Genomic DNA, 27546 nt, shown 5'->3' on the forward strand with positions numbered 1-27546 from the left:
GATTGTTAATTGATGCATGGTAAAGGTAACATAACCATGGTCCCTAATGTGCATCCTGTTGAGCATGTGCAGTGAGAAGATTTGAAGCTATTTTGTGAACGTCAAATTCCATTTTTGTGCTGTCTCTGAAGGTTAAATGAGATAATTTAGGTTTGCTTCTACAGATGATCGCTCGTGTCGCTGTGACATGAGGAAAGATTTGCGGTTATTCGTCATAATGACTGTACCTAAACATCAGCCTTTGAACATATTAAATAATGCATATGCCTTAATAGCTTTTTATACATTCCTGTCAGCATGTGTTGTCCATAGTGTCCCCTTTGTAATCAAGGAGAGAAAGCATTGAGTCCGAACAGATACAAACCATGTACTTCTTCTGGGAATCTTTCTGCTTTAGTGAAAAAGTATTATGTATCACACAATGCCTACATCTTTAATAAAGGAGTATTTTCCATTGCCGATATGTATGTGTCACGTCAGCAGGTGGAACAAACATGGCATTGCTGTCAGGGAAGAAGCCTTTGATGTGAAAAGTGAGCTAAGGTATAGACATCAGCTTTCGCTCTTTGAATCGGCAGGTCTCGTATTGAATAATCAAGGACATCTGGTGAAACTACTTTCAATACATGTGGTAGGGACGCTAATACAGAAGTCTGTGAAACGCATATTGCTGCTGCACATGAATCTGAAATGAACTAAGTGAGAACACATGGGATTTTGACATCAGTTTCGCTTCCCCTAGAGTGGCACCTGCTATGCCTGATTTTGGTGGAATTACAACTGCAGTGTTGAAGTAATTCCTTTACTTGGTGGTGACCTATGGAAGTCCGATGAGCTGGACCCTTTGGATAAATATCCCCTGCGCTTCCTTCCCCGGTTGCCCTTGTCTGCCTATACCCATTGTATAATGGGCCAACCTACTTTGTCGTCTTTTCTCTTTCATTTTTTTGCCAGTGGAAATTTTTTATTTGTGCTACATAGTACCTCACACATAGATAGCCCTTTACATAATACAGGCCCTTTTTATCCAGCCAAATCTGTTCGCTTAAAGGAAGCACTGCTAACCAACACAACGACAGGCTACAGTGCTAAATGGTGTAATGGATTAAACATAAATAGGTGTGTGATCAGACATTATTCAATATAAGGCTTTCATATACCGTTTAATACAGTGAAAGCAACATCAAAGCATAACATAGCGAAAACAAAAAACTGTGCCCTCAGGTTGTTCTTCATCCTGCATCTTCCTCTCGGCGAAAAGTTAGAGGAGTTGAAGCAAACGCCAAGTTTGAAATGCTCTTGGTTTATGTAATTGACCAGCACCGCTCGGGACATCAGTTTGAAGACTCTCCTCTTCAGCTTTATCTTTGTTTTAACTGCATGAAATAAAAAGAAATTCAGTTATGTATGTGGAAAGAGAAAAGTCATTAAGCATCCATATATTTAAGAATTCGATTAGTGGTGTGATATAACAAACGTTATCCTTGCAAAAACTATGGGCCAGATGTATAAAGCATTTTTACAGTCACAATTACACCGATTTTGAGTTTGCGACTGCAAAATGCTTGTTTAATATCCTAATCCCATTTTAACAGTCAGTAAACTTTTACAGACTCCGAGAATGGGATTAATACCACTTATACTAATTTGGTATTTGGAAGGGGCATGTTATAGACGTTCAGTTCACACAGTGAATTGGTATGACACATATCAATGTTTTGCAACTGACATACCCATCAAAAAACATTGAAAAATTACAGACTCACAAGTTGGGGTGGTAAGCCATTCACAAAAGGGAAAGTTAAATAACTGTTTATGAATTTAAAAAAAGACTGTTATGGATAGGCAGGGGTTGACTGGACCCCACTCAACAAGTGGCAGTCGGTGACATTTCAAAGTTGTGCGGCTTAAAATAATTGTCATACTGCACCGTTGCGAGTGAGTATAGCGAGCGAGCCCAAACAACCTAAGTCGGGTTCGGGGGGTTCTCTCCCCAAGAAAATTTTGAAAAAAAGAGTGGACATTGGTGCATTTTCAAGCAAATTTGAGAAAGCTGGAAGGTTAATAAAGCAATTGTGAAAGTGCAGTTATTACATTAATAAAGAGATGTCATATAACATAGGTATAACCACAGTGCTTCACAACAGAATTCGAGATACAATGCATTTCTGAGTGCCTCACAGATGTTTTTTATTTAACAAACAACTAAACCGGTCGCAAACTAGCAGCATTCAACATACACTGATGTAAATGTTTTACCTATATTCCCCAGGATTAATGTGTGCTGCTATGACAAAATAGACAAATAGTAAAAAATGGTAGCATTACGCCACATGCCTCTGATGCATAATTTAGTCCTGTTAGAACTGGGGGTCCTAGTTTGCAATGGTATACACCTTTGACCAAATATGGACCTTTGCTTCTAAGTCAGGGAAAGGAGATTACACTACTGGATAACCCCTGTTCACCCCCTTGGTAGCTTGGCACAAGCAGACAGGCTTATTTCAGAGGCAGTGTGTTAAGCATTTGTGAATATACACAGCAATACAGTGAAAACACTACAGATGGACACAACACAGGTTTTATAAAAATAAGTATTCTATATATTGACTTAACACAAGACCACAAACAACATAAATCCACAATACTGTACTTAGAGTTGACTTAAAGATAGTAAAAGTTGCTAAGTTCAAGTTGGTGATAAATGTGACACAGTTCTCACAAAAGTACCTGGATGCGTAATGCAAAACAAACAAAAGGCTCGCAGAGTGGGAGATGCGTTGGTTCCGTGCTTCGGGGAGATGATGCGTCGCGCCTCAATGCTTGCGCAACGTAGGGGATGGGTCTTGATACTTACCGGAGTGAAGATGATGAGTAGATTCTCGTCCTGCGGCCAGGTTGCAATGCACAAGACGGCGCCTCAATGCGATGCGACAATCCTAGTGCGATGCAATAAGATGGTGCCCTTGATGCGACGACATGAAGACAATGCGTGCACGCCCGGCGGCCATGCGGCAAACTCTGTAGCTTTGGAGCCACAACAGGTCCTGCGACACGCTTCTCTGGTGACCGTGCGGCGGCAACACGCTTCTACGGTGATGCGTCGGGTAACAGCTTTAACGAAGGCACGCTTATCTGGTAATCCAGTGGCAACCTCTGCAGCGGCGACACGCTTCTCTGGCGATACGACGGCAACAGCTGCGACTGCGGCACGCTTCTCTCGATGCATCGTGCTTCCAGCTCCCAGCGACACGCTGGCTTCTACAGGCAGAATTCCCAGCAAGGAAACTCTGAGGGGAGCTGGGGTGAAGTCTTTTGGCCCTCAGACCAGCAGGAGGCAAGCACAAGTTCAAGACCTTGGAGAAATATTCAGCAAGATGATGAAAGTTCTTTGAAAGTTCCTTCTCCTTTCCTTGGCAATAAATAAATCACTGTAGGCCAACCCAGCAAGCAGCACACTGGCAGTCCAAACTCCTGCAGCTTCCTTGGTTTTTCTCCTTGGCAAAAGGTTTGTCTTGTTCCCAGAAGTGATCTAAGTTCTTGGGTCAGGGTCCCAATATTTATACTATTTTTCTCTTTGTTCTCTGAAAGCAGAGAGGCCTTTGCCTAGTCCAAACCAGTTCTGGTCAGTCCTGGAGCACTTTGTTGACAAGACTCCTTCTTTCCTTTCACAGTGTAGGCCAGGGACATCAGACACACCACAGGAGGTGGAGCCAGCATTGTGAAGGGAAGGCACAGCCCTATTCAGGTCCCAGGTGCAACTCTTCCCTCCCATCTGCATGCAGATCTCTCTACTCAGCACTGTGCTGACTCACCCTCTCTACTGGAATCCCCCAGCCCCTGTCACTCAAACTCCAGACAAGGAATACACAACCTAGCAGAAGCTGGCTTGGATAGTTAGGCAAGAAAATACCTACTAAGTGGTATTTTCAAACACAGAATGTTAATACAAACTTCACTAAAAGATGTATTTTAACATTCTGAGTTCAGACATACTAAATTCGAATTTCTATCATGTTCCCTGAGTCAGATAGGATTATAAAATGTAATAATCAAACTGCCCATTCTGGCCTATGGAGAACAAGTAGCCTTGAAATAGTGAAAAACTAAAATGGCTGTAATTCACTATTAGGTCGTGTCACACACACCAGGGCATCTACTACCTTATCCTTACAATGCACCCTGCCCTTGGGCCTACCATAGGGGTGTCTGATATGAAGAAAAGGGAAGGATTAGGGACTGGCAAGTGGGTGCGCTTGCCAAGTCGACATGGCAGTCACAGACTGCATACAGGCCTTGCAACGGCAGGCTTGAGACACACTTTACAAGCTGCTTCTGTGGGTGGCACAACCAGTGCTGCAAGCCCACCAGCAGCATTTGATTTACAAGCCCTGGGCACATATGCTGCACTGTACTAGGGTCCAACAAGTAAATAAAATAACCCAATCATGGAGTCACTAATCAATACATCAATTTAACACAGGGAGCACTTGCACTGAGGCACTGAATAGCAGTGGCACAGTGCCCAAAGCATCTAACCAGCGAAACATATAAAAAAACAGAGGAGGCAATCAGTAAAACATGGAAGGGAGACTCATGCCAATGATGCCAGGTCTAACAAGTCCGCCCTGCGAAATAATTGATATCTACATTACAGCATAATTCTGGTGATAGCCTACCCAAGCATGTCAAATTCTGAAGGCACCACTGCAGCCTGCAGGTAATTCACTCTGACATGGGAGGGGAGAAAAAAAGATGTCTCCAGGGCAGGAGAAGAAACAGCAGTCTGTCCGGTACTCCTGTGGGATTGGGTACTCGAGTCGCACAAGCCACACTTGAACTATTGGAGAAGAGGCTGTGCTCACTGAGTTAAATCTCGGACCTCTTTATAAGGATCTGCTGAATCAATGGCTTGCAACCAGATTGGGACAGCGGTTTAGGGAAGGCTATCTTTCCAAGAGGAGTTTCCTGGTAGCTGGTAACATAACATGGCGACCATCTTGTGTTTTGGGCGAGGCCATCTTTCTGGACCCCTACATCTCACAGATGTTCACTGGCTTTGGCCTGAATAGGGGCCCCCTGAAGGGTCCCTGGGGGGATGGTTCCCCACTTGCACTGCAGGAGCTGCATTACGCCTCTTTCATGGTCGGGTTTTATCTAGGAATAGCCCTTTTGTTACTATACAGCATATATACACCAGTTTAACCTAATCTCGTTTGCTTAGCTATTCTGGACTTAATTCATAGCCTCATATAAACAAATATAATGTAAAATTATTGAAATAAAAAGATCCAGTTGAACAGTCAACTTGCCCAAAAAAACCTGTTCAGTTTTGCCTGACTGTCTCCACCTTTTAAAACCCTCTTTTCCTCCTGCTTGCTAAGCTGAACATGATTTTGCACTACACCCAACTCCATTAGTCATGCCATTGGTCAAAACATCTTCGCTGGAAGCAAGGACCAAGTTTGCTAGAGACCCATTCCTGTCATCAAGGCCATTCCAGAAATTATCGAACAAGTATTTTCATGCTGTTTAGTTAACAACCTTGAACCACAATTGATGACGTCATGCTCATTAAAGATTCTGGAGATGCTGCGTCCTTGGTCTTATTAGATCTCTGTGCAGTGTTTGAACCTGCTCATCATGACATTCTCATCAGCTTGCCTTTAAGGGAATCAGTGGCAACACACTTGCTTGGTTTTGCTCCTTATTATAAGGTCACTCCCAATCCTATGCGCTAATTGCACTATGCCCTTCATGATCCCAAAACTATACCATCTTGCGTGGTGTTCCACAGGCCTATGCTCTGTCGCTCAGGCACCTGTTTCCTGACCTTTACGTCTTAGATATGCATATTCAGACTTGGATTTTAACAGTTATTATGCTGAGTATGCGATTTTCCTGTCAGTGTATTTGAATTCCCTTGTTTCTATGATTAAAGTTTGTTGTTATGTGACTATTATTCCTTTCGTCAGAGCATCCAATTATATAATCAACTTCTACGCAGTATTTTGTATGTTACAGCTTTATTTCAAATGTAGTATTTTCAAAACACTATTCATCTTCTTTATACTATGTTTGTTAAATACATTTCTACTTTCCAGCCAACAAGTTTCCTCCCTCAAACAGCCTGTTGGGTGGAGGCTTTCTCAAGTCTTTTTGAGAATATATTCTAATGCTGAGGTCCTAGATACGTCCTTATATTGATTGTGTTGTATTTGTTCCAGAGTCAAACAAAATCCAACTGTCTCTGCAGTCCACGTGGTCTTGTCTCCAAATACAACTCAGGTAAACCGCACACTCAGCACAATAATAATTTATATCCATGAGGAGGTTTTGGCCCAAACCCTAAGGAAGATCACAAAAGTTTTCCAACTAAAAAGCAACAAAATATAACTTCAACTTGTAAAATAAAATAGGCATACTAGGTAAGGAGGGAGAAGGTCGGGCCTGCAATTTGCACTAACATAATCTGGATTTTAACAGGTTGCCTCTCCTGACAAGTCAATTAAACGGCCAACCGCCTCAACTTCAGTGACTCCCCAAACTCATCCAATATTGGAAGTGAAATAACTTTCTTGAGCTGAAAGTAGATGCCGCTAAGGTCCTGCTGCTTGGGAACAACAAACAGGTCTGGAAATCTATTTTTATGGACATTGAACGTCAACAATTCTCTATCCACTAAGGTTTTTAAAACATTTGGCAATAAATTTGAGGACGAATTTTCCTTCTAGAGTAAATTCTAATTTGTGATATCATCGTTTTTCCCAATGTCATCTCCTGTGGAAAATCTTCCCACTGTGGAAGCCATATACTACCACTCTGTTTCCAGCACTTTCCTCTTTCTGTGTTTTGATTGGGCCATAGCAGTGTACGTAAACCTTGTAAGGGGTTTTAAGCACACTGACTGCATCTTTTTTCACTTGTAGGTAACTTCATTGGTTGTCTGTCTGATCTGCTATACCCTTATGATGGACAGTATGCCTTTCTTCATAGGTCGCCTTAAAGTTCGCTGCCTTCAGATTGAGAGCTAAATACATCTTATTGAACCCACCTTTAGGCACTCTCTTCTTGCTGGCCACTCTTTTTCGTTCTCACACCTCAACCTGAGAAATTCTCTTAACATCTGGGGGCGTATTACGCATGACTGGGCCGGTGTGAGCTGTCCATGTGCGCCAGAGTATGTTTGTGTGTATGTGCGTCTGTGCGCTAACACAATATGCGCATAGACGCAAACGCACATAAACACAGAGCTCAAAGTATGGCCAACATCACAGCGCATTACATACCAATCCTCTGTAATGCGATTGGGGACATACTCTGGCGCACATCGACAACTAGCGCTGGCGCAGTCATGAGTAATACAGCCCCAGGTGTCTTACCAATCATACAGCTTTCATAAAATTCTTATAACCTATCTTTTCTACTAATGGTCCCTAATGCTTGTCCACTAGAGTCCTAATGCAATCAAAGGAGAGCATAAGCTTTAGAAACAGAACTACAGTTTGGGAGATTTTAATATTATGACAGATTAGCGCTACCCCTCAGCTAAAGGTTTCTTTAGATCTGCTGGACAAATTAGGATTTGGAAATCGGCCTGATGGTCTCACCCATAAGGCAGGCCTTTTTTTAGATTGTGTTTTAGGTTTTAATTGCAGTCCTTGCAATCAATTAGTTCTATATCTTTCTTTGCCAGACTATGCTTTTATGCTGTTTTCCATCTCGATTCCTCGGGTAAATCTACAACAGTCTCCCTCAGTCAAATCCACTTAAACGTTTGACAAGAAATATCAAACCTATTAATAAGGAAAATTTGGAGCACACCTATCTTAATTTTCACATTTGTTTAGATTTACAAGCTACCCCATCACATATGTTGGCCACGGTTTAAGATGTTTGGAGACTGTCAATTAGGTTTCCATCCTCCACAAGGTATAAAACTGTTGTTTTGAATATACGAGAACATATGCAAGTGCAATACAAGGACATTTAGCCGCATTATTCATAATATATCTCTCTGCTACATTTGTAACCTTAGACCATGGGCTACTATGCCAGAGAGTGTAGATTTTTGCGAGTGGCAGAATGTTGGATAGGATCCATTCTGTTTTTAATGGACTGAGTTAGTTTGCTCATGTGGCTTTATATTCTGTGTACTACACAGTGGAGTTCTCAAAGGCTATGCTCTCTCATCCCTTCGATTTAACATCCAAAGGACTAGTCTCTTTCTCATTTGATTTCTGCCTCTGGTGCATGGTCGTCGATGTACATAGATAACTCTGAACGTCTAAGATGTTTATATGAACAATATAGTTCTATGGTTAATAATGTGACTACTTCATTAAAGGGAATTAGAGATGGGATACCCGCTAACCACTTATGCCTCAATATTAGCAACACTGTAGTCTTGCTTTCAGGAATGCTCAACATGCACCTCAGCTTTAACCTTCTGAATTGCAAGATGCTCACAGAGCATCCAATCAGTAATGAATGTTGCTATTCTATTTGATTTGTCTTCATCTTAAAATTTGCACTTTACTAAAGTTACTAAAGCAACTCATTTTCATTGTTGAAATTTGTCCAAAAATGCTTTTCTCTTGAGGGTTTTACCTCGTGCCTTTCAGGTTCAGATCTTGTTTTATTCTGGATTACTGTAGTGCTCTGATATATACTTAAATGCCTCTCACTAAAAACTAAGTAAGTTACAAGCAGTACAAAACCGTGAAATCAGAGTTGTGTCTTGTTTAAGAAAATGGGACCGCTTTTTAGAATATTGCAGAGTTCTTGTGGTTCAATTTCCATTTCGCAACTAACTTAATGTTTTGGACTAAATTTGTACATCCATCTATGGGTTGAACCTCAATTATTTTAAAGCCTGCCTTCAATTTAACAAATGTTTTTGGGAACAGCCTTCCTCAAGATATAGAAAGATGATCTCACCAAGTTGGAGGTGCTCCAGATCTGGTGGTAAACTTCTTAGTGGTGTTGCAACTAAGCTTTGAAATGTCCTCATGCCAAAACTGCATCACCTTACTGTCTTCAATTCCTTCAATTTCAAATTGAGGGAAGATTAATGGCATCTGGTGTGCCGATCTTTCACTATTATAAGGGACCATGGTTGAGTATTGTATTTTAGTTTGCTAGATATTTTATTATTTATTTTTATGCTATTATTGTATGACTTGTCTACTGCATTTGCACCCTGAAGCTCTAATTACAAGGCATTATGTGACCATTATAAATTAACAAATAACAAACAGGTACTCAATATTTCAGTAGCCTCTGAAAGCCCGGACGTTTTAACTGTTGCTGAAAAAGTGCCACAATTTAGGGAAGAAGAATGAGTAGGTTGGGCTAGGCAGTGGGCCCTTGCTCCTACCAATCCTAGGGATAATTTATTTGCTGTATTTCATGTACATTCAGCCGCGAGGGTGCCTGCATTAATTACCCCAGGGCTTGAAATGTGTCACCAATGTACAGTTCAAAGGGCTGATCAGGTAAAGAGGGACACTCTCTATTTGCCCCACAAGATAACCCTCATGCTTAAGCAGACCACTGTGAAGCTGCTAAAAAAAAAGCATGGGATGCTCACTTTATTTTCCAGCTTCAATTCCCTTTTGGAGTGGGTCTTCTGACACAGTAAAGTGATATCATCTATCTATAAGGGTTTGTTTTTATTTGGCCCCCCAGCTACTAAAGGCTTGGGCACAACCTTAAATCTTTATAAAGCATAATGGGCTAAGTGCGATGTCTGCTCACGGCAAACAAAATGGTGGCTTCTGCTTTGACACAAACCTTTCACAGAATTGAGATCGACTCCTGCTTGGGAGTCTGAAGGTTATCACTTAGAAGGCTAGAGCTTTCCATGATTTCACCAATGCCAGTTTGGCATCTCAAAATGTTACACTACACCAACTGCAGGTTTTGGTAGGGTAACACAATTTCAGTGTGTGGGTCATACAGATGAGACGTTGTAGGAAATTGGCCTTTTAACTGAAGATTCAGAGTGAAGCAAAAAAGTGACTAAATTAACCTGTGCTTAACCCTCTGGTACGCTGGTACAAAAGCAGTCAGGCTTAAACTTGAGGCAATGTGGAAAGTATTTAGGCAGCACACAAACTGTAATAAAGTGTAAACACAACACAAGAAAAATCCCACACTAATTTAGAAAAATTGACTTTCATTTGAAACCAAAACAACAAATATCTAATCACTAGAACTGGATTTATGCAATTTCAAAGATGTATTTGAGTATAGTGGCTAGAAGCATAAAGCGTCACTCACAGTTGTGTGATTGCACTAGACGAGGGAAAGTCATAAGTTCAGGCTGACCACGATGGAATGCGGGCCAGATACAGGGACCAGATTAGTCCCGATCAAAGAGTTACCTTCTCAAAGTCAGGCACAAACAGTTGTGTTTGTGGTGGAGGGGGCAGAGAACACAATATCGCAGATGGTCATCACTGGAGTGCAAAGAGCAGGCCTGGTGTTACACACAGTTGTTACTGAAGCATGACAATCCTGTCGGGCATCAAGGACAGTCATTGCTGGAGCTTTGCGTTGGCGGTAACCACGGGCTGTTATAGCTGTAGCTCGAAGTGCATATGTTGCTGGTCATCGCTGTGAGTCACTGTAACACAAACAGTCAGGTTCACTGGAGCTTCAAGTGGGTGGTCGTCACAGGCGGCGAGATATTGGCACAAACTGGCCCATTCGCAGTCGTAAAGAGGCCAAAACTACAGGATTTTTCCCTTTCTTCTAGGAGGAGCTCACCTTATGCCATCCAAGGGTCCAGGACCAATAGAGGCACCTCTTGGGGATTAGAAACTACCTCCAGCAGGACTCAGGCAGGTCCAGTTGCAGCAGATGTACTCAGCTCCTGCATGGAGGTCTCTGGAGTTTGGTGAGTCCCTGTAGCTCGGAACATGAGGTCAGCCACCTGACCCTTTGAGTCACTCAGGTAGCCATGGGATCAAGCAGAAAGGCATGCCTCAAGCAGCAGGGCAGTCCTCTGCGGGTATATGGCAAAACGTAAGCAGCAGGACAATCCTTTGGTAGCAGAGGGCCATTTTCTGAGGTACAAGGTAGGCCTCAAGCAGTGGGGCAGACCTCCAGAGTACAAGCAGTCCTTATGGGGGGGGGGGGGGGTCCTCTGCAGGTCCAGGAGAGAACTGAAGATTGGGTCCGATGGCTATGTTTTTAAACCAGGTACCAACTTTGAAGTGTGAGAAACTTCTAGATCTTTCCACCATATCTAGTTCTGGAATTTCTTTACTCCCCTGCCCAGAGTACATCGGGTCTAGGATGACAAAAGAATGTTGTGATGTTCTTTGTGGGAACAGCTCCACCCCTCCCATCCTGCCGGCACCTAGTCCTCCTTTGTCTCGCTGTAGGCCACTGGGTTACTGGTTGAGGGGGGTGGAACCATACTCAAGTAGCAACCACAATTCCTGTCAGAGTGAAGTCACAAGCAATCTAAAATTAACCCATGCTTAACCCTCTGGTAGCTTGGCACAAAAGTAGTCAGGTTTAACTTAGAGGCAATCTGTAAAATACTTATGCAGCACTTCAAACAGTAAGAAAGTGAAAACACAACACTAGAAAATCCCACATCAATTAAGACACTAAAGTAAAATGTAATACATTATTTGAGACCAAAACAACAAAAGTCCAGCCAGTAGAAACAGAGATATGCAATTTTAAAGTTGTAAGGTAAGTATAGCACCTAAAAGCGCAGCTCGCAGCCATCTGGTCATGCGAGAACTGGTGAATGTCAAAAGTTCCGGCCACCGTGATGGAGTGCTGACCAGACACAGGGACCAGGGTAGTCCAGCTGAAAAATCGACCATATAAAGCCTCACATAAAGAGTTCTGTTCACAGTGGAGAAGGCTGCGAGGAGCAGGATGAGCATCGCGGATGGTCGTCCCTGTAGCACGAAGAGCAGGCGAGTTGTCACAGGCGATCATGGCTGTAGTGCGAAGATACTGTTGGGTGGACGGCTTTCGGGATTCGTGTTGGCGGTCACCGCGGTGTGTCGTTGCTGTAGTGCAAAGTGCATATCTGAGTTGCTGGCAGTCGCTGTAGCTCAAAATGTCAGGTTCATTGGAGCTTTGCTTTGGCAGGAAGCTCAGGTGGCAAGATTTTGGTGCGAACAGGCCTGTTTGCGGTCGCCAAGAACTCAAAACGTCAGGTTTTCTCTTTTTCCTAGAGGGGAGCACAACTGATGACATACCAAGGGTCCAGGACCTGAGGGCACCACTTCGAAAACAGGTACTCACTCCAGCAGAGCCGAGCAGAGCTCAGGCAATTCAAGGTGCATGTCCAGTTGCAGGTCCAGACACCAGGTCAGCTGGGCAGATGCAGGGAGGCCTCAGTAACCAAGGCAGGCCTCAAGCAGCAGGGCATTCTTCTTCTGTAATAACCATAGGTCCAGGAGCCTACTGAAGAGTGGGGTCTGAGGGTCCAATATTTATACTTGGTGCCAGCTTTGAAGTAGAAGGTTCTGGAAGTTTCCACCCCCAGATGTGTTTGGAAATTCCTGTCTCTCTGGCTTGGCCCCAGCTTGTCTGGTGGTGCAAAAGACTAGTGTGAAACTCTGTGTGAGTGTGATGAGGCATAGTCTTTGTGATGTGCAAGTTTGATAGGTCACAGCTCCACCCCCTCATCAAGTCAGAGATCCCCCATCCTTCCAACAGCTATTCCTCCTATGTCTCACTGTCTGGGATTAATACACAAAGATCAACTGCCATCTACTGCTAGTCATGTGACCCAGGTTAGAGGTTGCAGGAACCAAATTGTAGGGACAAGAAAATGCCATCTTTATTAAAGTGGCATTTTCAGAATTGTGACTTCAAATCAACTTTACCATTATAGAAGGTTTTAAATAACAGTTCTTTAGACATCAAACTCAACATTCCTACATGTTCCCAACTGAAAGTTATCACATATTAAATGTAATAAAATAATCCAATGTTAAGCTATGGGAGAGGTAAGCCTTGCAGTAATAAAAGATGAATTTAAGAGTTTTTAACTACCAGGACATGTAAAAGTTAAAAGTACATGTCCAACTTTTTCAAATACACTGCACCCTGTGCAATGGGCTGTTTCGGACCTACCCTAGGGAGTGACATTTGTATTAAATAGAAAGGTTTAGGCATTGCAAAAGGTTTATTTTGCCAGGTCAAAATGTCAGTTTAAAACTGCACACACAGGCTTCAATGGCAGGCCTAAGACATGTTTAAAAGACTACTTAAGTGGGTGGCACAGAACATTCCGCAGACCCACTAGTAGCAGAATTTAATTTACAGGCATTGGGTACATGTTGTACCACTTTCCATGGACCTACAATAAAAAAAAAGTGGCAATTGAGTGTAAGCCAATTTTACCATGTTCAGAGGAGGGAGCACAAGCACTGGTTAGTAGTCATAAAGTGCACATAGTCCTAAAGCCAACAAAAAAGAATTTCAGTAACAGGAGGTGAGCAGACAAAATGTCTTGGGGAAGACTATCCTAAAGGCTGTCAGGTCTAGCAGGTGCCGTTCTCCAGGTCAATTTTTTGCTCAGTGGAACCGTCACGGGTACATACCATTAGATAAGTCTAATTTTAAGTGGGGAATTCTATGGACGGTTTCTTTCACTCTCAACATGGAACTGGACATGCACACCAATGATGCCCTTAGTGTGGGCTTCTAGGCATTTCGGTGAGTGACTGGTGTATGTAAAAGTAGGCTAGGCAATGGCACAAGACAGATTTAGTCAAAAATGCCACTTTAATAGAGTTGTTCCTAATTGTGGTGGCTTTGCAAATTTGGGTACAGCGACTTTGTGATCATGCTGGTCTTGAAGGGCTCTATCTTGTTTGGAGAGTTCTTAATAATAACTTGAGCACCCCATTTGCCCTCAGGAATTAATTGAACCTGGTGCTTGCAGCAGTTGTGTTATATTCCATTGCCAAGAAGATCTTTGACTCACTGGAATGGCCTTTTTGAGAATTGTTCTTATGAAGCTGGTATGGGACACTATTTACTTAAAATGATAAGCTTGTGTTCAATGTCAATAGGAAGGGTATCAGACAAGGTTGTATGTGTACTTGCTTATTTTTGCCATGGTTTTGGGGCCACTAGTGTGCCAACTGTCTCAACATCACATGAATCAGTATATTGTCTTTATCAGCAGATGGCTGATAACTTCAATGGAAGTGGATGCTATTTTCCTATTTATCCAGCATCCAAGAAAAATATTTCTACTAATCTGCAAGCACGATACAGAGGCTGTGCCGTGTGTCACACATTCTTTGCAGCAGGCATATTAACCCTCTCCACTACCTTAGATAAATGAAAACTGCCACTAGACGAACCCCCCTCTTTCTCCAGCAGATGCACTAATAAATCACCAGAATTAACTTGACACTTTTATTGTTGCCTGAAAACTGTTGAACATACAAGGAACTTTGGAGTGCTTTTAAAACTGCTGCATTGCTACAAAAACCCGACCCACTCACAAAACCTGCCCTCCACCTTTCCAGCCTCCAGGGGAACCACCCGCCCGTTGCCAGATGCCTCGTATGGCCATTCCGGCTTTTGGTGGCGGTCAAAACAGACAATGTCTTGTTGGCCAGTCCACTAGCACTCACTGACCAAAGTGCGGATGTTGTGGCTACACGGATGCAGTGTTCAATATAAAACAATGCCAATTAAAGTGTTATTCACCGTACCTAAACTATGAGCTAGACCACTAGAACATGAAATGTGTGCTCTTTAACAATAATTTCTGAAGTTTTGAAGGGCATTTGAAAATCTTGTGTCAGCTCCAAAACCAGATAATCTTATCTTACTTTACGTATTGCTTGTGCTAGAGGTTTGCAGAGGACCCCCAGCTAAGAGGAGTCACAATGCAGCACCAGAATGGAAGTTAGAGAGTTGAAATTCTAGTCGAGGTGATGTGATGAGTCTGTCAGTCTCACTCTCATACGACCTCATCTGCACCGCGGTCCACCCATTTTATGTTATTGATCCCTGTCAGGGTCTTAATTGATAAAAACTTTTATTGACTTTGACTAAGAGGTTAGGATATGGGTTTCTAAACTATATGCAATAGCAAGCTTCCTCCAGGCAGATACTGACATGCCTACAAGATGTAAGTGGGAGTCTGATCTAGAACTTGAACTTGAACTTTTGGATGACTGTTAGAAATAATGTTCTATGAAAATGTCACAAATATTCATGAATTATAGACATAAATTGATTGGCTTCAACTTTATACACCACTATGCTTGGATTTTTACATAAACTTAACATGACATACTGTTACACTTGCTGTAAGTATAGAGCCCCAAATATGAAGTTCTTCCATTTGACATAGCTATGCGCGACTATGCTGAAATACTGATCTGATGTGTTGGATATAATCTTGAAAATCATTGGTCACAGTGTGCATAGCTCAGCACTTCTGACATCACTGGGATATGTAATCAACATCACTAAAAGGTTTAGGAGACTCACAGCAATGCTGCTAATGCAGTCTAAATACCGAGCAGAGTTGACTGGTATTAAGGACCATTCTCTTAAGATGAAAGACGCAGCTCTATGTAATGAATGTGCAGAGACTATGCAACATATTGCTGGATATTTCTTACCCAAGGGATATATATGGGGTCACTTTTTGATGTAACATGAGCTCCCATGGTCATGTATGTCTTTGCCAGTAATTTTAAAGCAAAACAATTTCATTAAAAAACGTTTTCTTAAAGGTGTAGTGAATAATGCTGCTGATGCTTTGTCTCCTTCAAGAATTGAACTTAATTTGTGGATTCCACACAACAGCAGTGGTGCACATGATGCCATTTCCCAAAAAAGTGTGGGATCTTGGGGCCCACTTCCAAAGGGCCTCGTCTCAGTTTTGTTCACACCTGAAATTTGAAGAGCGAACAACAGGGCATGTTTGTGTTATACCAATCATTTGGAGGGATGGTGGCTCACAGTGATTTATTGTCCATGAGGTGGTTGGTGGTCATAAAGACCACATGCACTTGATGGGAAACAACACAGCATAAGTTTTAGGCAGATATGCGCAGTTGCATTCACGCTATGCTGACTACAAAACTCTACCACTCAGCTAGCTTTTCAGTCAAGAAGACAAAGCAGGGGGATCCGCTGGAAGCCTCCTTCTGGACTCATTGAACCCAACTGACTTCCATGAGTGGTTTTAGATGTTTCTCCATCTAAGCAGGATGATGTTCAAGGCAGCTTAGACACTTATTTTTGTCTGAAGCTTTGTATGAGCAAGTTGGTAGCTAAGGCAGAGGGTGACCTCCTACAGGGGCTGCATGCAAATAAGGCTCAAATAGTAAATAGGACTTTACTTGTTAGACTCATGAAGTCCAAGGGAGGGGTAGTAGGTACAGTCGGTGCCAATCAATGGGAATGTTGTCCAGTATTCTCAGTCATGAGGCATCTGGCAGTGAACTCTTTGGCACAGAAGTAGGGTAAGCTGTTGCTGGGGGAGGTTATTTAAAGCAGTGTGGTGATTGTGCTTTCTTTTTAGCTTTGTCTCATAGTCACTGTCTCCCCCTTTGTTTAGTGTAATGATTATGCTTCCTCTTTGGATAGTTATTACTCTTCATCAGTCAGGTTGCCAATGGATTGGGTTACTGCAACCCACCCACTCAGTTCAAGGTCAAATGGTTTGACATGGGGCACTACACCTGCAACAGTTTGGGGAGACAGTCATTGTATGCGACAAATGACCCCAGATATGTTCATCTTCAGACTCTGTGAAAATGGCTTGACGGGTCATTCAGTAAAACAGGCTTTTTTATTTTTCATAGATTCTATCTCTTATTTTCTTGTGACAATTTCTTAGGTTATTCTCATCAGTATTCAGTCAGTGCTCCGTTCTCCTTTGATAAGGGTCATGGCTGGGCTGTCAGCCTTGTCCTTCCCATCTGAAACAAATGCAACACTGATGAGATTAAACTAAGATATTGTCACAAGAAAATAGGAGATAGAATCTATGAAAAATAAAAAAAGACTTAACCAGTACGCTACCCAGTGCGATGGAGGTTATTAGTGTGAAACTAGAAGATATTGGCCCACGAGATCGTAAGGGCTGCACTTTGTTTACCTGAACCCTTATTGTGGGCTCCTTTTCACATTACTCGCCTAACTTATCCGAGATTACATCAGAGAAGCTTTTAGAGAATTTTGGAGAATTTCCACTGATATTATATATAGCCCTGAAGCAGTTCCTTGCATAGGAGCTAAACGCGTTAGCTGATGTCCAATTTTTTACAATGATGAAAAATAAAGAAACTTGATGGACGTACGCATAAGACTGTGACTTCATTTCCTAGTGCACCTTCCATATTTGACAAAATGATGGCGGTTCCTGCCAATTCTAGAAATGTCCGCTGGTCAGCAGACATTTCTAAGTTTGGCCATTGGCACCTTCACCAGGACAATCAAGTAAATGACTCTATCACCCTGGTAGAGGACAGGCTGTGGGAGAAATGGGGTGAAGGAGCTGGTGTATATTTATTTATTTATTTACATCATTATTCAACACACATCACAAGTCAAACCATATCAAGGCACAACAATCTCGGAGCGTAGTGACAGTGGAACACTGGGAGTTAGAAAAAAGGGCAGGTTTTCAAGAAAGGATCAAGGGAGAGGGAAAGCGAGAAAAGCTTTAATAGATTGATCCAACTTTAGATGTGTGAATAGTGGATAAGAAGGTAAGAACAGAACTGGGAGGTGAGGCAAAGCCTAATCAGCAAATAGGTGGGAATCGGAGAGAGAAGAAGACAGAAAAAAACATTCTTACCTGATGAGGAGAGTTTTTCTTTCAGTTACCTCTACAGCTTGCTCTTTGGAGATGCTCTGAATGGTGCTAGCTTCCTCATGACATTCTGTCATCCTGCTCAAAAGGTGATGTCCACTTACGCTGGTGGAGAGACGAATGTCTTCACCTTCAATCAGCTTCCTGAAAGCAAGGAGTTAAGTTAGTGCCTACTTTTCCTATGTGAAAACTATGTGAAACAAACAACCAAAAGGTGAAATCGTCGAAGCATAGCTTGGGACTTGAACATGATGACCTGTCCACAAATACTGTCACCTGTAGGTGGCGATCTCAACATCCAGTGCCATTTTTACATTAAGCAGACTTTGGTATTCACGTAGATGCAGGGCAATTTTCTCTTTCATTGTTTTCAAGTCCTCCTGGAGTTTCATAATTTTATCCTAAAAATAGAAAACATTGTTTAACTATATTTGCTAAATACTGTGTGACCTAAACTGTTGCATCAGTTCCTCACCTTACCTAGTTTGTGGCCAGACTTCATTAGAAAGTCTCCCGAGGTTCACCTGTATGTTGGATTATAATATACCATAAACTTTGACGGCTTTGAAACCCAATTCTCAACTGATGTCAAGTCACATGGACTCATTCCAAAGACCAACTTCACCCTCAAGGAACACTGCCTTAAACACAAAGATGGCCTGAAACCAAATCTCTCTTCTACAGAAAGTTAAACCATTTCTTCCAGAAAGCAACTTCAAAACTGCTATTCAAGCCCTTATATCCTTGGATCTATATGGTTATAGTGCTCTACTTCATGTTCTACCAAACTCCACACTGGCACCCCTTAGTGCCATCCTACATGCTGCAGCACATCTTATCCAGGGCCTGACAAAGTATAATCACATCACTCCTTTCTTAACTGAACACTATTGGCTTTCCTTGTCAGCCGACACTACCTTCAAAACCAGCTGCATCATTTACAAAGCCATCACTCCTGGTCCCTCTTCTTATCTTGCAGACAAGCACACCATCTCAGGTGTCTCTCAGCAAACCAACAGCAAGGACACCAACTGACTGCAGACTAAGAAGTGTGAAAAAAAACACGACAACAGGCCTTTTTCAACTATGCACCTAGGAGTGGGAACAACATCAATCAAGACTGCCCCAATGCTGCTCCGAATTAGGGGAGAGTTGAAGGCTCACTTCTTTAAAGAACACTACATTAACCGATCACAACCCAGCTTCCTCTTCCATTAGCCATAGGCTTTAAATTTGTCTTTGACCATATACAGTGCTCTCCTGCCTTTGGGCTAAGTTCTTGCTATAGACATGCCATATACATATATACAAACATGGTAGCAATTGTTATTACCCCATGCCGCCTCTGCTGCCCTAGAGCCCACACTGTAATACTGAGATTCACCTAAGAATTAGCATGCACCAGAAGAGGTTTAAGATTGTCATCAGGAATCACAATCATGCCCGATTTCAGGAAACATAAGAACAAAATACATAATTACCATTTAGTTTCACTGCATGGATATCCATTGCATGCATATCAGTGAAATTAACCATGGCTCGTGCCCTCCAGGACCAATAGTGGAGATCACTGAGATTAACTAATGACCTCCTCTTCTCACTCACCCTCTGAACCTTCTGAGTAGGTTACAACAGAATCATCAGCAAGGGAATTAATTGCCCATTTGAGTAGCTAAATGGAGCAATAATACTTTTCTTGTAAGGTGTCAAGGAAGATGGCTTGAGCTAACATTTTCATATTAATTTAAGTTGTGGTGATTTAACCAGTTTCTGAAAAGTGACATACTGCTTAAAACCATTAAAAAATGATTAACTGGTTTTACCGAAAAACTCGTACCATGTTACCTGCCATCTTTACAAGATCAAGCTTATTAGATATCAAAACATTTATTCACAATGTTGTTCATTGTTAATCTCAGCTACTCAATGCAATATTTAGCCAGTGTCATGGAACATACAGCTGACAATAGCATATGTTGAGATGTTCATCTAATACTGCTTGATACACGTGAGCCATTCTAAAAAATAGCACTTATAGCACTTTTTTGGGTTCTCTGGATTTATAGAGATAACATATCCCGTTTTATTACAGACTATGAAAAAGGGACCAAGGCAGATCTCCGGTGCGATTACAGCAACGTGCTATGCAAGGTCCACTATTCCCTATCATCTTTGCTTTGGTTAAAAATCGAAATATTACGATTTTGTCTAATTGTAAATACGGGGGGGGGGGCTGGGGGCTTAATACGAAACAAAATTAGCTGCCTGTTATAAAAGTTGAGAAGAGATTAATAGTTCCTTGACGTAGTGGCTGGCATGAAATCATGCAATGCAGCCTTCCTCTCGTCTTCTAGGACACTTCTGCCTAGCACTCCATTAAGCTCTGGGCATACATTAATCTTTAAGGAAAGGGGGTGTTAGAAACTTGTGGTTTTCTCTTCCACGCAGGGGAGGCATAGAGTGTCTGCCAACACACAATGCACAAACATTAGAGAACGCAGATCTGCATTTGAATGACACCTGTACTTTCCTTGTCATCATTATAAATCTTATTAGATACTGAAGGGAAGTGGAATGGAATGGAATGGGTGGAGCTCATACGCATCGGAATACGCACCCATGCATATGAGGTCTACCCCATTTGGAAGTTCACTGGTAGATACAATTCTGCCAGGAACAGATTCCTCTGCTCAGCACTGTATAAGGAGCAGTGTGGACTACCTGGCGGTGGATCCAAACCTACTGCAGAGTAGAACAACCCATCACCCACATGAATAATGAGAGCAAACATGTTCATTGTCACCTGTTAGCACCTACCATTCTATGCCAACTGACCACTAGTGATGGAACACAGTTAACTAACAAGCTTACATCTGTATTTTTCAAATTAACAATTAGCCATTCAGAACACGGTAACTTAATAGAATGGATTTTTACCTGTAGTTCTTCAATTTCAACATTGTTCTTTTCCTGTGCGTCTTTAATTTGTGCTTCCAACGCTGCGTTTTTATTTCTAAGGGCCTCCAGCTCCAGTTCTTTACACTTAATCTGCAATAAACACACAGAAAATCATAAATAAACAAAACCAGGCTCCTATCCGTTAGGGAATCGTCGAAACCAAAGCAGGGAGGTACCAGATTCGATTAGTGCTAAGAGGCCGTAAAAATGGCAGAATGTAAGCCACAAAAATACATATAACATAAAATAATAGAACACAAAATATGGAGCTTTTTTTATTTGAATAATGGCAATTTATGATTATCATTACAAGGTTTTTTTTAAGCCAGAGGCACTGCAATAAATGAAGGTCAGTCTGAAAAGCATCAATTGCAGAGCTCACTGGATAACTTGAAAGTCACAGGTTCGAGCCGTGATAGATCCTTTCGTTCTTATGGGGTTGCAATAAATATTCATCTCATGAGGACATTCTAGAAATAAGCTATGGATCATGTCCCCAGAACCGGTAATAAGAGAACCACCTCCTCTCACCCACCCACAGGACCTTCTGGAACTCACCAGCACATTTGATAGACAGTAGACAACACAGCCAAGAGTAAGTGGAATCATTGGCCATTTGAATGTCAAAATGGCACAGGAATAAATTGCTGAAGTTAGATGAGGCGGCCTGTGTTAACAGGTGGGAAACACATGTAGGTGAAGTGCAAACAGTATAGTCCAGTTGGTGGCATGTGCATGTGCGTCACCAAATATAGGAAATAAAGATCGTCTAGACCATTCACTCCGTTCCTGGTAGAAGCTTGATTCAGCCTGCTATGGCGTGACATCCCCTCGCCAGCCCCAACTCTCACCGACAACCAAGAATCCTCACATCAAACATTCTTAATGGTACCTTACAAACCTTATGTAATGAATACAACACTGTGTAAGAGGACAATATAATTAATGTGGGTTGAAGTTGAGCACTTCTTCATTTCAGCTTTATGATTGTGTCCTGTATGTATCCAGTGTGTATGTATTATATAATTTTCAGCTAATTAAAATTGTTACAATTAATAACAAAATAAGTAAAGTCAATTTAGAATATACCAGCAGCAATCCTGAAGTAGAACAGTATCCTAAAATACAACTCTGCAGAAAAAGGTAAATAAATCTGGAGTAAAAATATGGATCTTTCGACAGTGACCGTAATGGATGTATTCAAGTCCTTCGGTGCCTGATGGCGGTAAAGATTGTGTTAATAGATTTCCCAAAGCGTGCCAAAAACATGGGAATAGTGGTAGTCATACACAATTCCAGCACATCATTGCAGGAGAAGACCCCAATTCACCCTGAACATTGGTTTTAATAAAGTACAGCGTGCAGTTTAAAAGTCTGGGCGACAGCATAGCAGGTGAATCATGGGCTCTCTTCTATACTCGCAGAATCTACAAAGCCTGCTGCCTGATGTTGCAGCCCACGCTGGTCTAAATGTATTAATTGGGAGGACCATGAGTTGCGCTCTAATACAGTGCCTGGTCTCATTGGCTAGTGTTAACTTTAGGTATGGATGCATTCTCGTTTCCTCATACGATTTAATGTTTGAGGCGGTATAGGTGATGGAATATACAGTTGTTAAGTCAACTTTCCTCGAAATGTGTGCAACCTCTTTCCTCAAAATTGATTTTGTGCTGGAATGAGGAACAGTAAGGGCAGTCAGTGTGTCTTAATTAACATCTAGATGAACCCCCTCTCTCACAGTGAGGGGGTTGTAGCCCTTTGTGGAACTAGGTTTTTCCACTGAGAGGAGATTCTCCAATGATGAAGCATGTCACCTTTGGTGAGTGAGGGTAATCGTCCTAAAGGGATTTCTCCCCCTTAATGGCTCTATTATAAAAGGCACTGCATCTCAGACAATAAAATGCAAACATTTTCATGTACCAGTTGCTGATGTCTAGCTAAAGAAACTTTATTTGTAAAACTGCCAATAGCATTAAAAAAATGTCCTGCGCTGACAGCTGCCCTAAGACCAAAGATGGCTTCAGCAAAAATCATTACAAGTCAGGGTTCCAGAGGTAAATATAACTTTGCAACTGCTGCATTGATCTAGAAAGTTCTTACAGCATTAATCTCAGCAATGCCTTACCTAGCAAGCTCTACATCATTATGTTATCATATTGTAACATTTACCTATAGCACTTACTACCCCAATGTGGGACACCATAGCACTTACCTACATGTGTAGCATGCTGCAACATGTAGGGTGTATGGTTGGAACTGTGTTGTCTTTGTTTTATCCCTATGAGCAAGTGTTTCCTTGTCGTGCTCGTTTTGCACAGTGGTATTGTTTTCTGAAAATAGTATTTCAGAGGGTTCAAAACATCACCAATAGATCTGTACACCAGAGGCAATACCTCAGTATTGTTTTCAAACAAACATTATCTGTATTGAGCTCCCTCAGGGGAGGCTCTAGGCTCATGGCGGCCCAGGGCAGGGAGCGTTGGTAGGGGGCCCCAGAAGAGGGGTCCGGGTTGGGCGGAGCGCGGAGGCCAGTGAAGAGGGGGGTCAGGGTGTTTGGCAGTGGAACAGAGCCGGAGGCCGCCAAATCCCTGCCAGGGGCCGCCACGCAAATATGTATCCATCCTCAGAGGATTATTACATTAAGGATATATATTGGCGTGGTGGCCCCTGGGGTTTGGTGGCCTTGTGCAGGTGCACAGCTTGCACATGCCTAAGGCCGCCCCTGGCTCCCTATAGCCACCAAAGATCATACGAGTGGGACCATCATCCACCTGAAATGGGCTGGGGTTAAAGACCCCTGAACGAGCTACCTGCCAGGGTTCACAGCACCGATTCTCATCTTCCAGCAGTCTTTGCAGCAGTGGCACGTGACTTGCCTACCCTGAAATCCTTCCTCCGAAGACATCCCCTAATTCAACCAGATATTTGGAGCAGTAAAGCTTCCTCTCTCTCCAGTTTGACAAGCTTCTATAATGTGTACGTGTTTTATATTTTGAACCAAAAAAAATACCTCGTACTTTTTTCTGTCCTAAAGGGTCTTTGCTCTGTTTTAGTCTAGTGTTAGCCCAAACCTTTTAATTTCACTAAAATTGCAGTTTAAATATACTTACACATAGGGACTTTTAACCGACCCTCTTCATCCAATGGCCTGTTGTGGGTCATTCACATATTTCTCCCGCCCACTTCAGCACACAGCTTAGGGCAGTTCAGTCATTAACTAAATTGACTATGAGTGATAGCGTTCCGTTCTTTCACAAGGAGCAGCTCCGTACATAAAGTAGCCTCTTCAGTGTCAGGGATCGCTATGCAATATATGGTTTTTCAGAACAGAAAATATTTTTGCTTTTAGAATTTTTTTTTTATATTGCAGACTCTCTGATCAAAAACGTTTGACAAAAACCATGACAAAATAAACACTGACATATCTAAAAGTCTGACAGTGTAACCCAGCCCCACTGTCTTTGTCAATGTCTGTTTCATACTGAGTTTAACTATTTACTGAAGCAACCCAGAGACGGAAGTTCCCTCTAAGGTGCGCGCCTAGTATTCTGTCATTATTCTCTGCGCAGGGTGCCCGCAGAAGCATGCATAATAAAGTCTATGTTGCTGAAGGAACAACACCAGCCTTTAAAGAGCAAATGCATACATGAAAAGAAAGCAAAAGGCTTTTTGCTTAAGTGAGAGGTGATCTGTGTCCCACATTGCAAGGCTGGCTTTGTATATCTGACTTCAGGTTTCCTACTGCCAGTAAATGAAGTTTGCTGATGCCTTTTGACTTCTTACTATAGTATTAGAAACTTCTGTCATCAAAGATATTCTCTCTTAAAACACTAATGCGTGCAACAAAACTACCTAAAATGATTTGTAAACATGTTCGTTTTCTACATTGCTATGAAAGTTACTATTATGTCTAATCACATTGTCAATAGTGTATATAAGTGTCCTCTCCCTTCTCCTGACAGTTGATTTTCATGTGTGGTTTGTTATCTAATTGTTGTCTTTATTTTACATTGCAGTCACATTTTCCAAATGCTCAGATTTCTTTTCCCTCTGTAAAACACTCTAATGCAATTTAAGCTTGTCCATGCTATATAAAACAACCAAAATAGATAGAACCATTAACTTTTTTGACCAGATGTGCTTCCAAACGTTGACTATCCTATATCATTTTTTTCATCTGAAAGTTACATATTAGATTGATCGATTTATATCGATTAGAGGATAGGTTTAAAAGCACAGTACAGTTTTCAGTGCTGTCACAGTACATTTATACATGTTTTAAACCATACTCTCACCCTCTACTTTTGTATTCTTATTTCTTAAACATTTGATAGGGAGAGTGTGTGCATAGGTTAATTGCTATTGTGAACTAGCACTTGCATTGTGTACAAACTGCCACTAATATGGAATTACAACTAGTCCAGGGTATGACTTTCCATGCGTTTCCATCGCAGACTACTCATTTGTTTTTTGGGGCTTGTGTAATCACTAGAGTGATTGTGCGACTTTCAATAAGTTGAGAGTTTTAATGTGTAGGTGAGACTATTTATATATTTCATGAGTTGCTCCAAAGGCCAATTACCCTGAAAATATATATCTGTGTTTAACAGCTGGCAAGAGCTTTATGTTGAATATATGCAAAACTGTAAGACAGGAAGAGAAAGAGTGAGGGCCTGATTATAACTTGGTGTGAATTGCACACCCACTAATTGCAGTTCGCACAGGGTGTTATATTTTGCAGGAGCACAACTTGCAGCCGCCATGGTTTTCAGCCCTGGGAATGGAGAATACATAAAAAAATGTCACATGCTTTCACAAAGTCCAAGACAGAGAAAGAGGCATTACACTATATGACCCCTTAATATGTGTTAGGTTTTACCTCGTGAAAATCAAGCGAGGGAAACAGTATTGATAATAATCCAAATTCAGGCACAAATGGAAGTTTGAACTTGAAACTGAATTAGAGGCCCAATTATATTCAGGGACTGAATGACCTAGTGAGTTAAAGAGCAAGAGGAATCATGAAAGTGTAAGAAAGAATTAGAATTAGTGAAAGAGGAAGTTTGATTAAATGAGTGAGAGAGCAGGTCCGAGAGGAGGCACGAGAACAACAGTTTTCAGGAGAAGCATCAAAACCTTTGAACAGGTGGAGTAACAAGGTCACATATACATTCAGGTGGCACACAGAATATGGATGCACCTGGCACCTTCAAATAAATAACAATTAGGTACATAAAGGATTGATTTTATCTCAGGACAATAATACTTCTATGTGTAATGACATATCATAAAATATTGGATTATTTCGGAAGCTTTACCAGCCCATCCATAGCTTTCGCTAAAACATAAGGCTTTTATTTAGCCAACGTAACTAGACTAGTTATATATTTCAATGTTATTCTTTTAGCCCATTCTTTTCAAAAGTGAAAGTAAGATGTTGCACCTCAATGACCCTTAGAATAAGTAGCACACATGTAGTCGCATTGTGACTCCTAGGGAATTCTATTTACGCACACCGCTCAGAAAAGTTTGCGCATATATGCTGTGCTGCAGTATACAAAGAAAAATAATTAGCGCGAACATTGCCAGAGACCCTAAAGTGTTGTGGATACACGTGAAATTTACAAGGTAATCGGTGCAATAGAAGCAATCTCTGTGATGCATTTAAAATCACAGGGGCAGCACCAAAGTCTGATTACAAAAGTGAAGATGGGTGACAGATCAGGCCCCATCCATGAGACAGATGTGTTCTACTCTGAACCTGTCCAAACACGTAGCCCAAGTCTCTCTTGGGACAAGAGTGTCTGCCTCAATAGGAAGCCAGTGTTTAATTTATGCCGGTGGCTGTGGGTGGTGTGCGGTAGCCCTCACGTTTAGGGACAGAAACATATTTTATCATCAACTGACTTTGTCCCTACTTAAAAGTGAGATGAGGCGGAAGAAGGGATAGGAAGAGAACAATCGGAAAACAGTGGCAATGGTGAAGGCATAGATGAAAAATAACCTTCGAGACTGAAATAAAGAGGCAAGAAGTGTAAGATGGTGAAAGAGAGATAGATGCATGAGGTGTGGTACCTGGCAGCGGGCTCCTGTGGAACTCCTTGGGTACCTGCATTTACTGTTGTTAACAATCTCCCTGGTTGTGATTCTGAATTTAACTCTCATTGAAATTGCTATAAATACATGAAACATAAAATATGCTTGCAATGTAAGCAATCGACTCAAATGTTCCTGAAATGGACGGCTAGCTTGAGAAGAAGACAATCCGGCCTGCATAAATGATGTAAAGTTGGTGACAGCCCTTTCCAACCATGGCCTCCTGAAATCAATTTTCCAGACCCGCCAACCCTGTGTTTTACTGTTGCATTAAGCTCGGCAAAAAAAATGCGCCTTCCCCTCCCCCAACAACCCGGCCGAGTAAAAACGTCACTTCCACAAGACAGGAGCGCGGGCAGACGGGCATGTTCTACGGCCTCGCGACATCCCCGGCAAGTGTCCTATTGGAAGTGACACAGCTTAAGCTGGAAGGCCTTTTCAAATCAGCTTACACTTCTCTTGCAGTCTCCCATTTCTTCCCTGAAACGTCGCACGTTCTCCGCGTGTTTCGTGGAAGCTTGATTGAAGTCCACAAATTTGGTTTTGTACCACTCGTCTACCTCCTGGGGGAAACAAACACACACGCAGGAGAGTAAGTCGGGCAACCGCAAGCGGAAAATGTGTTCTGTCATATTAACAAGACAAGCAGCAAA

General features: G+C 41.9%; 1 protein-coding gene across 1 annotated transcript in view; it reads right to left on the reverse strand.

The window, feature by feature from the left end:
• Positions 1 to 1144: 1144 nt before the first annotated feature.
• LOC147707767 (desmin-like) overlaps positions 1145 to 27546 on the reverse strand; it is a 117351-nt gene continuing 90949 nt past the window's right edge. The window contains exons 7-11 of the mRNA XM_086926619.1: positions 27346 to 27456; positions 20777 to 20887; positions 18116 to 18240; positions 17825 to 17983; positions 1145 to 1376 (exon numbers count right to left, since the gene is read on the reverse strand). Of these exons, the coding sequence (XP_086782745.1) occupies positions 1373 to 1376; positions 17825 to 17983; positions 18116 to 18240; positions 20777 to 20887; positions 27346 to 27456 (510 nt within the window). The 3' untranslated portion in view covers positions 1145 to 1372. The remainder of the gene's footprint in view (positions 1377 to 17824; positions 17984 to 18115; positions 18241 to 20776; positions 20888 to 27345; positions 27457 to 27546) is intronic.

This window comes from Lissotriton vulgaris, chromosome 6 (genome assembly GCF_964263255.1).
Source record: "Lissotriton vulgaris chromosome 6, aLisVul1.2, whole genome shotgun sequence".
NCBI lineage: Eukaryota > Metazoa > Chordata > Amphibia > Caudata > Salamandridae > Lissotriton > Lissotriton vulgaris.